The sequence below is a fragment of the Cervus canadensis genome, chromosome 12 (assembly GCF_019320065.1).
Source record: "Cervus canadensis isolate Bull #8, Minnesota chromosome 12, ASM1932006v1, whole genome shotgun sequence".
In the NCBI taxonomy this organism is placed as follows: Eukaryota; Metazoa; Chordata; class Mammalia; order Artiodactyla; family Cervidae; genus Cervus; species Cervus canadensis.
The window spans coordinates 60,406,530-60,417,189 of NC_057397.1; the positions used below are offsets into that span (position 1 = coordinate 60,406,530).

A 10,660-nucleotide genomic window follows, 5' to 3' on the forward strand; every position below is an offset into this window, starting at 1 on the left:
GCTTCATTATCTCTCTGGACTCAGAGTTCTTCTTATACTGAACAACTTGAAGAAGTAGTGTTTTTTGTTTTGTTTTAGTGATACCTTGTCTCTTGAGTGGGAACGATATCAGGTCACTTTAAAAAGAAACCTTGACCTTTAAGCTACATTTTTTATACCTAATTTATTGGTGCTATAATGTCCCTAAATCTGAATAAGACAGTAAATGGTTCTGCTACTATAGGACAAAATGTGGTAGGAATTAACTATAGGATTCAGTGTTGGTCGGGCTTTCTCCTGTTGTTAAATGGTTAGGTGAACCAAAGTAGATTATTTGATTGCTTTTGAGCTTGGGTTTTTCTTTTTCTTTTAGTTCTTAGACATTTAAAAAAATAGATACTGTTCTCATGAAATACATAAATGTCAGATAAGAATGAATCTAGAAAAAAAAAATGAATCTAGAATCTAGACTTTTCCAATTAGTTTCTAGGAAGATGCCCTTTTTTCTTTATTCTCATTTATCTACTCTTGATTATGTGTATATTTTTCCTTTTTCCTAAAAGAAAAAAAAAAGGTTAACTCAAAATTCAGGCTCCATCTCAACCACTAGTTCTGTTCTGGTTTTAATTTTGAGTTAATGGGGCCCATGCCTTCCTCACTGAGATCTCCACAAATGGCTACTAACAGTATAGTGTAACAGCTATTTTTATTTTTATGGACTTTCTAGCAACCATCAAGGTGCTACACCCCTAGTTCTGGCAAAGCGCAGGGGAGTGAATAAAGATGTCATCCGATTGCTGGAATCATTGGAAGAACAGGAGGTAAAAGGATTTAACAGAGGAACTCACTCAAAACTAGAGACCATGCAGACAGCTGAGAGTGAAAGGTACTTAAGATTTCATTTTTTTAAGAGGCAAGTCCCTTCAAGTGAATCTTTTTTTGTGGTTTGTTTCTTTTGTCTTTTTTAGTTTATTTATTTTTAATTGGAGGATAATTGCTTCACAGTATTGTGCTGGTTTCTGCCATACATCAACACGAATCAGCCATAGGTACACGTATGTCCCCTCCCTCTTGAACCTCCCCCCACCACCACCCGCACCATCCCACCCGCTAGGTTGTCAGGGAGTGCCGACTCGAGCTCCCTGAGACGAATAGGAAATTCCCGCTGGCGATCTGTTTACGTGTGGTGATGTGTTCCAATGCTCCTCTCTCAGTCTGTCCTGCCTTCTCCTTCCCCCGCTGTGTCCACGAGTCTGTTCTCTGTCTGCGTCTCCACTGCTGCCCTGCAGATAGGTTCGTCCCTGCCATCTTTTTAGATTCCATTTACATGTGTTAATACACACAGTGTTTTTCACTTTCTGACTTACTGCACTCTGTTTAATAGGCTCTAGGTTCATCTGCCTCATTAGAATTGACTCAGATGTGTTCCTTTTTATAGCTGAGTAATATTCCATTTTGTATATGTTCTATAGCTTTTTTATCCATTCATCTGTCCATGGACATCTAGATTGCTTCCATGTCCTAGCTATTATAAATAGTGCTGCAATGAACTTTGGGGTGCATGTGTGTTTTTAAATTATGGTTTTCTCAGAGTACATGTCCATTAGTGGGATTGTTGGGTTATATGGTAGTTTTATTTATTTTTTTTTTTTAAGGAATCTGCATACTGTTCTCCATAGTGGCTGCATCAATTTACATTCCTACCAGCAGTGCAAGAGGGCTCCCTTCTCTCCACACCCTCTCCACCATTCATTGTTTGTGGATTTTTTGATGATGGCCATTCTATCCAGTGTGAGGTGATACCTCACTGTAGTTTTGATTTGCATTTCTCTAATAATGAGGGATGTTGAACATCTTTTCATGTGTTTATTAGCCATCTGTATGTCTTGTTTGGAGAAATGTCAGTTTAGGTCTTCTGCCCACTTTTTGATTGAGGTGTTTGTTTTTCTGACATTGAGCTCCATGAGCTGCTTGTATATTTTGAAGATTAATCCTTTGTCAGTTGTTTCATTTGCTATTATTTTCTCCCTTTCTGAGAGTTGTCTTTTCACCTTGTTAATATTAATAGTTTCCTTTGCTGTGCAAAAGCTTTTAAGTTTAATCAGGTCCCACTTGTTTACTTTTGTTTTTATTTCCATTGCTCTAGAAGGTGGTCATAGAGGATCTTGCTGTGATTTATGCCAAAGAGTGTTCTGCCTATGTTTTCCTCTAAGAGTTTTATAGTTTCTGGTCTTACATTAAGTGAATCTTTTATGACAACTTTTTGTCAGCTTTATATTTATTTGCTTTCAAGTAAAGTGCTTGATACTGTCTTTGAACTCTCTGTTGGTCCTTATGGCTCCAGATTACGACTGAAAAGCCATTAACAGAAAGCATTGTGTGCCCACACGCACAGAATGTTCTGTTAGCCCACTGCTTAGCTGGCAGTGCACGGGAGAAGAGCCGAACAGGAGAGAAGGAAACAGAGGTTTGAGAATTTAAGTACAGGTTACAAGAAGAATGGGATTTCAGAAAAGGCAGAGGAAGATAGAAGGACTTGCACAATATTAGGAAAGGTAGTTTCAGAGATAGGGAATTAAAGTGCTAAGGGAAAATTAAAACAGGAGAGTAAGACAAGATTTAACACATACACAATTCAGTGATGTGAACGTGACTTTAACATGAGTTGGAACAAATGAAATTTGGACTCCTATATGTAACTGAAGCTAAGATGGAGTGACTGACAGGGTCTCAAATATCTCATCATTCCTCTTCTAAAAGCAGTTTAGAACATAGTTCAGGAAGCTCTGACAAGGTAATCAGTCATCTTTTCTCTTGGCATCACGGGCTCAACAGGTAAAGCCTCTAGGCCAGATTCAGTTGTACCAGCTTGTAGTTTGGTTGACCACTGTGGAATTTCAGCCTTCCAGACGTTGCAAGGTAAGAAGTATAATGAACTTAGATAATCTCCCAGATTTTTCAGGGGACTGGGGCCCTCATTAGCTACTGACTCAGTAGCAGATTGACCAGGACTTAGAATTAGGAGCATATGGTCCACTTAGACTGTTCGGGTCATTGTCTCTGTGAGTTCCAGGTGAAATCTTCTTTGGCTTTCATACTTCACCCTTAATTTGATTCCTCTGTGCCCATGATTCCTTTCCTCCCTCTTCATAGACTTGCTCGCGTACTTCTTTGGGACCACTGATTCCACTCTCAAGTTTAGGATTATTTTGTTTGTGGCAAACACTTATTATTGTCCAAAGAAATTAAAGTGTTTTACTTCTAAAACGGTGCATGCTCCTCATGACTTATCACTGAAGGCTGGCAAGTACATAAAAGAAGAAGTCAGCGGTGCGCTGCAAGCCCTTCTGTCACCTGCATGTTCTGGACTGGCAGTCAGAATGCTGTAAGAAATTTAATAACATTGAGTTGTTTTTTGTTAAAGATCATATGCTTCCAAAATAACTTGAAATTTATTTTCATAATGACTTTGGCCTTCTGTACCATGAAAAATGTTCTAGATGTGCTCTTTCCTGGTATATTTTCAGGACCTTGCTTGGTATATTTTGTTACTGTCCAGTTTCTTGGCATCTCTGTATTAGAAATATGTTTTATTTTGCCTCAGTTGTAATTCCTTATTAACTCAGAAGTGATTAGTCATTTGAGCAGTGCAGTGTGAAATATTTATTCCTGCTTCTTTCACATACCTGCCATTGCACTTTAGTATGAGGATTTGTATTATTTACAGCATTAGGTAAAGCTTGTTCTTTAAAAATTGAATTATTAATACTTGTACTACCTAGTTGCCCTGTCTTACTCCTGCACTTTAGTGTCGTGATAGGAAGGTGTGGTTGAAGCTTAAGCTAAAAAGCTTAAAAGCATTGGTCATTAGGGAAAATGCAGATTGAAACCAGAGTGAAATACCACTTTATACCCAACAGAATGGCGGCAATCAAAAAGATGGACAATAACAAGTACTGGCAATGATGTGGGAAAATTTGAACCATCCTACATTTGCTGGTGGGAATGTAAAATAGCTGCTGCGGAAGACAGTCTGGCAACTCCTCAAAAAGTTACACAGAGTCACCATATGACCCAACAATTTCACTTTTAGGTATACACCCAAGAAAATTGAAAAAAACATGTTTACACAAAAGCTTGTATGCAAATTTTATAGAAGCTTAATTTATAATAGCCAAAAGGTAGAAACCACCCAAAAGTCCATCGTTGATGAATGGATAAGCAAAATATCATCTATCCATTCAGGGAAATACTATCCCACTATAAAAAGTAATGAAATACTGATATGTGCTGCAACACCGATGAGCTTTGAAAACATGCTCCATGAGAGAAGCCAGGGGCAAAAGGCAGTAGTGGTTGCCAGGAGCAGGGGAAGGGACAAGAGGTGGTGGTTGCTGAAGGGTACAGAGTTCATTATAGAGGTGACCAAGATGAAATTAGATAGTGGAGGTGGTTCTGCAGCTCTGTGAATTTTCTAAAGAACACTAAATCATGTACTTTAGAAAGATGAATTTTATGGTACATGAATTATATCAATTTAAAAAAAGTGAGAGGGGGAAGCTTAAAGGTGTTGGCTAGCACATGGCATTGTGGCATAGCTGTGTGATGATTAGCCTTTTCTAGAATAGGAGATAAAGCAAGATTTTGAATCTATTCAGTATTTTCCTGTTTCCTTACAATTCCCCGAAACATAGCGTAACTTCTTAAGGGCCTATAAATCAAGTTGATGAAAAATACTTCCCTACACCATTTAACCTAAGTTTAATTTAGTTCCTTTTTATTTAGGTATGGGCTGACAGAGACAGTGTAGATGACACTGTACACAAAAAATTACACATTGTACACACAGACCATCATGCTAGAATCACATATTTCCTAGATAGTAGAAAAATATTTCATCGGACCAAGTCACCATAGACAGTTCTGACTGTCAGAACTTCATGAGCTCTTAGAGAAGGTGCGACTGAAGTCTCATTTTATAGGTCCCCACCCACCCCCACTGTCCAAAAGTAGAATGTTCCTAGGAACCTTCTCCTTAGGTCCAGGTGGCATAAAGTGAAGAAGCAGTTACCTTAGGACTCATCTTACTAACAGATGCACAGAACAAATTGAGATGAAACACAGGTGCTCACAAACACCGCTCAGGGCTGGGGCCGCTGGACGCTGAGATGCTGTGAGGTCCCTGGGGAAGGAGCCTGGTGGTGCCAGTCTTGCTGGAAGACAAATGCTGAACACTGTTTCTGTTTTACGCCTTTCTTCATAGAAAAGCAAAAATCCTCTTGGGATTTCTTTTAATTAGCAAGTACAGGTAGTATAGTAGGTGTTTCTTAAAAGTGAGGTGGCATAAAGTGAACTTTCAAAAAGTGGGGGATACCTGTATATCTAACACCTTTAAGTATGAGAGCATTCTGAATCAGACATAGTCAATAAATTTCATGTAAGTCAAAATGACGACATTATTAGAACAGGAAGTACAAGCATTTAAAAATATGGAGTTCAGGGTCCCTGTGTATCAAGCTAACTCAGATGTTTTGAAAGCCTTTTCTTTAAACAGAGTAAGTGAAATATCTGTGGCTCAGAAGTTTGGGGTTTGTGATAACTTTGTAGTCATAGAAAACTTGAGTGCTTTCTGCCTCTCCACAAGTGGTTATTCTAATAAATAGAGAAGTGAGCCAAAAAAAAAAAATTTAACCTCTCCTGAGCTTCTCAGAGTTCTAGTCTTATCTTTGAACTTGCTAGAGTTTTCTTTAAATTTTTGTATTGTTATAGATTCCCATTGAAAATGTCTTCTCCTATTCAGAAGATAAACATTTTTTAACATATAAAAAAAGTTTGGATGTCACACAGACTGGCCCTTTACGAAGTCATTTTCCCAGGATTAGAAAAGACACTAATGCCAGGAAAGGCTGAAAGGGCTGTGGTTAACAGTGTCAGTGAATCAAGTAAAGTTGTAACTTAGCAAAAAAACCTGCCACTTGTGCCTGATGAACCAGACTCTAAGACCTTGTTTTGTGCTGTTTCCATTGTTCCAAAATGGTCAGAAGAATATGAAAAGAAGTTTAGGAAGAATAATAACAGCAGTCAGTAGCTGATACCTGTGATTATGGTCATTGTGGCTTTAATCTAAATGACAGCCTGTTATTGGTCCTGCGTGTTGTGACATAATTGTGGGTGCTAATCTCTGGGAGCTTCGAGCTCATCACAGCGCAGCCTCTCGAATACCAGTGTCAGTTATACTCTATTTGTAGCAGTCATGTTCTCACTTATATAGTTTTTATGGTACCTGTACTACCTTATTTTCAACTAGACTCAGCCTTTATACAGAAGAGAAGTAAACTTATTTTGTGTTGTTGTACAAGATAGAGCTAAAACCAGTGGGGGGAAGCTAGTAAGAGGAATCTCTAATGGCTAGCCCTGTCCAAGTGTATAACAGACTGAAGAGTAAGCATCCATTATTAAAGTATTTCACTTTAAAGAAGGAATTCCTTCACTGGTCAGATTATTGAACTAAATTGATAAAAATCCACCTTTGAAATTCACACACTGTATAAAACAAGTTTTTAGATTTTCCCATCTTTGCTTATTTTCCTTAACATGAATTCTCAGATTTTGAATCCTTGTGTTGAACTCTGCAAATAACCAGAGTGTATTTTGCTACAGTATCTGATGACCCGCTAAGTGACTCACTTGACCTTTTTCAAGACTTCCGCTTCACGGTTGGGATGCTTTTATTGTCGTTGTTCAGTTGTGTCCAACTCTTTGCAACCCCGTGTACTGCAGCACGCCAGCCTCCCTGTTCTTCACCATCTCCTGGAGTTTGCTCAGACTCATGTCCATTGAGTTGATGATGCCATCTAACCATCTCATCCTCTGTTGCCCCCTTTTCCTCCTGCCCTCAATCTTACTAGCATAAGGGTCTTTTCCAATGAATCGGCTCTTCGTATCAGATAGCCTAAGTTTTGGAGCTTCTAACTTTGACTCTTCTAGATACTAAACCAAGGAACATAATCATTACTGTTTAGCAATTTATGGTTCAAGGTAAATTGTCCAAATACTTGCAGATATTTAAATCGGTACATAAATGGGTATTTAAATCAGTACATAAATGGGTTAGAATATATATGTCAGTTTTCTTCTCGTCAATGTATATTTTAAGGTTGGTCTTCTTAAACAATGCAGTTTCTGTGGTTTCTTGTTTTTGAAATGGGTGATGTCTTGTTTCATGTCCTTTCTTTCCCCTTGCTTTTCTCACAGCGCCATGGAAAGCCATTCCCTCCTCAATCCCAACCTGCAGCAGGGTGAGGGGGTCCTGTCCAGCTTCCGCACCACGTGGCAGGAGTTTGTAGAGGATCTGGGCTTCTGGAGGGTGCTGCTCTTGATCTTTGTCATCGCTCTGCTGTCTCTTGGCATCGCCTACTATGTGAGTGGGGTGCTGCCCTTCGTGGAAAACCAGCCTGAACTGGTGCATTAAAGGAGCTCCGGGGAGAGGAGACAGATGCCAGTGTCCTGGCTTCCAGTGTTTGTTCTCAGTTTCTTAAAATCTCTTAGTGCAAAGCAGTGAGGGCTGTACTTTTGTTTCTTTTTGCATTTTTACACATTGTAGTCCTTTTAGAAGAACAACCTGTCTGTTGGAACTAACTACATACTGTAGTCAAGGATACTGTCCTAAAGCTACCTCCAACTCAGCCTGACTTCTTAGGAAAGGCTCTGCAAAGCCTTGTTTGATAAAAATGTGGCATTGGCTAAGGAATGAGAGATAGAGGATGAGACTAGGAAATCCTTGCTACAGAAACCTTACCCTAACATAAGACCAACCAGGGTGAAATGTTTAAAGTTCATCTTATATGATTAGTTGTGGTTGGTAATTTTGTTTTGTTTTTGCTTATTTTTGCAAGAGCTGCTTTTCACTATTTACTTTCTCTGGGGAATAGTAGGGTAGGGGGAAATGAAACCTTCAGCTTAAAACTTGAAGCACTTTTTTCAGATTTTGTAGCGCAAATCAGTATTGTTGGGACCTGTTTGGTTTATTTTAATATTTTCAAGTCTAGTCACAAACCAAACAGAACTTTTGAAAAGGAACTATATTTTCCTCAAAAATGATTGATTTGATCTTATATTTATTTGTTTTTAAGATAAGTTTGATTTTTTTTTTTGTAAGCTGCTTTGCTTGTTGTTAGTGTCTATGAAAAATGAACTTGAGAATTTTCAACTGAGAAACTTTCATTTCCCCCTAGTGTTTATTTCAAAGATATTCTATTCATCAAAAATACAGTTGGAAAACTTTTTCTACTCAGTAGTTAGCAGGAATAAATATTTCTGATGTTTAATGTCACTGTAATTCTGTAGCACCATTATTATGGTGAAAAATTCAGTTCGATAAGCTAGCTGTGTTGTCATGATCATATCATAGTTCATAATTTTTTCATTTTCTGTGCAGTCCTCTTTAGAGGCCCTGTTAGAATTGTCATAACAATCCCATCCATGTCAGTTGTTCTCTGGTGGAAAGAATCAATGGAGCATTTCTGAGTTAACAGCGCTGAGCAGTATTGTACCAGGTGTCATAAACTCTTTATGAATGGTAATATTATGTAAATTGAAATCTGGCCCTCAGACCATATTGCAGCTTTCTGCAGTGTGTTTGAAGGCCTCTTGTTAATGATTTCGCTATGTTTATATCATATTATTGGGTTATTAAAAAAAAAGATATGAAGACTTGATAATTATTCATTAGGTATAGTCAGAAAATTGTGGTGAAAGAACTAATGGTTTTATTTTTCAGAACATAGTCATATAAGCTACTGCTAATTGAATTGTTGCTAGAATTAGAAATTATAATTTAGAATAGAATTGGTATTTCTGTGATTCTTTTTGCTTCTTAATATTTTCTCTTTTGCATTTATACATCTAAGATTGAGGCATTTTCTTTCATGTGACTTTATCCTGTCCTAAAGAGCTGTTCTGGAATTTCTGATTTACCTGACTGCCTCAGGGTCAGCTCATAGCATCTTGCTTTTAGATTAGCTGCAAACAAAATTAATCATACTTGATGTAAATACAGCAAAAAACAGTGGACATTAGAATGGAGAACACTTCAGATTAAAAGCTTTGGAATTAGCTTTGCATTTGTTTGTAACTCTAAACAGATGTGCAAAATTGGTTAACATATATGTAATATATTGTATTTTTAAAGATTAATGTTTCCTTTTAAGTGATGATTTCTTTGTATTCTGTTCTCTGCATTCAGTACTCAATAATATTACCAATAAATATATTTATAATCTGTTAATCACAATTTATTTTCTTATTTATCATTGTTTTCCTTTTAATTTAGGATTTTTAAAAAATAGGTTCCAGTTGGCTGTTCAAAAAAGCAAGGAGCTTTTTTTGAAACCCCATGTAATAGGTGTATCAAGTTTCATTTATGTTTGGCTTATAAATGTTCTGACACTAATTTGGGTGAATTACTTATGGATTTAAGAGTAATAATGCTGCTATTGCTAAGTCACTTCAGTTGTGTCCAACTCTGTGACCCCATGGACTGTAGCCCACCAGGCTCCTCTGTCAGTGGGATTCTCCAGGCAAGAATACTGGAGTGGGTTGCCATGCCCTCCTCCAAGGGATCTTCCTGACCCAGGGAGCGAACCCACATCTCTTATGTCTCCTGCATTGGCAGGTGGGTTCTTTACCACTAGCGCCACCTGGGAAGCCCGAGTGATAATGCCTACCATGATTTAGCACCTCCCAATTGTGCAGATCACTTCAAAGCCTCATCTCATTTAATCCTTATGATCATCCTTATATTCCCTGTAAAATGAGGAAACTGACACTATGAGGGTTAAGTAACTAACTGGTCAGTTACTTAAGGTCCAACAGGCCATAGTGGAATAGCGATTCCACATTCAGGCTCTATCCCCAATTTTAGGTTTGTTCTTTCCTTTTCCCCTGCTGTCTTGCCTGAGTCTGGCAGTGGAAACATCTGGAATCGTACCTACTGCCATCTCAGCAGCACATGCTACTGAAATTTTCAATCCTGTTTCTAAATATACCTTTTCCTCCTCCTGTATGTCCCATGTTTCTGTAACCTCCCAGGGTTTCTAACCCATAATATTGAAGCTCAGATCCTGGCATATTCAGAAAACTTGACACAGTTAACTGTATCTGACTGCCCACTTCTCTACCTGTGATTTCCTCATCACATACCGTACTTAGTAAATGTGTTTGTTGACTCTTGAACAGTGTGGGGGTTAGGGACTCAGGGTGTTGACCAATGCGTAGTTGAAAATCAGGGAGTAACTTTATAGTGAGCCCTGGGTACCCAGGTACCAAGGTACCTGGTACACATCCTGGTACCCAGGTACACATCCTGGAATGTGATGTCAAGAGGACCTTAGGAAGCATCACTAGGAACAAAGCTAGTGGAGGTAATGGAATTCCAGTTGAGCTATTTCAAATCCTGAAAGATGATGCTTTGAAAGTGCTGCACTCAATATGCCAGCAAATTTGGAAAACTCAGCAGTGGCCATAGGACTGGAAAAGGTCAGTTTTCTTCCCAATCCCAAAGAAAGGTAATGCCAAAGAATGCTCGAATTGCACTACCACACAATTGCATTCATCTCACACGCTAGTAAAGTAATGCTCAAAATTCTCCAAGCCAGGCTTCAGCAATACGTGAACCATGAAC

At 38.4% G+C, this 10,660-nt stretch overlaps 1 protein-coding gene across 2 annotated transcripts in view; it reads left to right on the plus strand.

Annotated features, from left to right (window-relative positions):
- Positions 1–9,265, plus strand: part of ANKRD46 (ankyrin repeat domain 46) — a 32,746-nt gene extending 23,481 nt beyond the window's left edge. For both annotated transcript variants that reach the window (XM_043483746.1, XM_043483747.1), the window contains exons 4-5: positions 707–865; positions 7,234–9,265. In XM_043483746.1, the coding sequence (XP_043339681.1) occupies positions 707–865; positions 7,234–7,450 (376 nt within the window). In that variant the 3' untranslated portion in view covers positions 7,451–9,265. The remainder of the gene's footprint in view (positions 1–706; positions 866–7,233) is intronic.
- Positions 9,266–10,660: the final 1,395 nt, after the last annotated feature.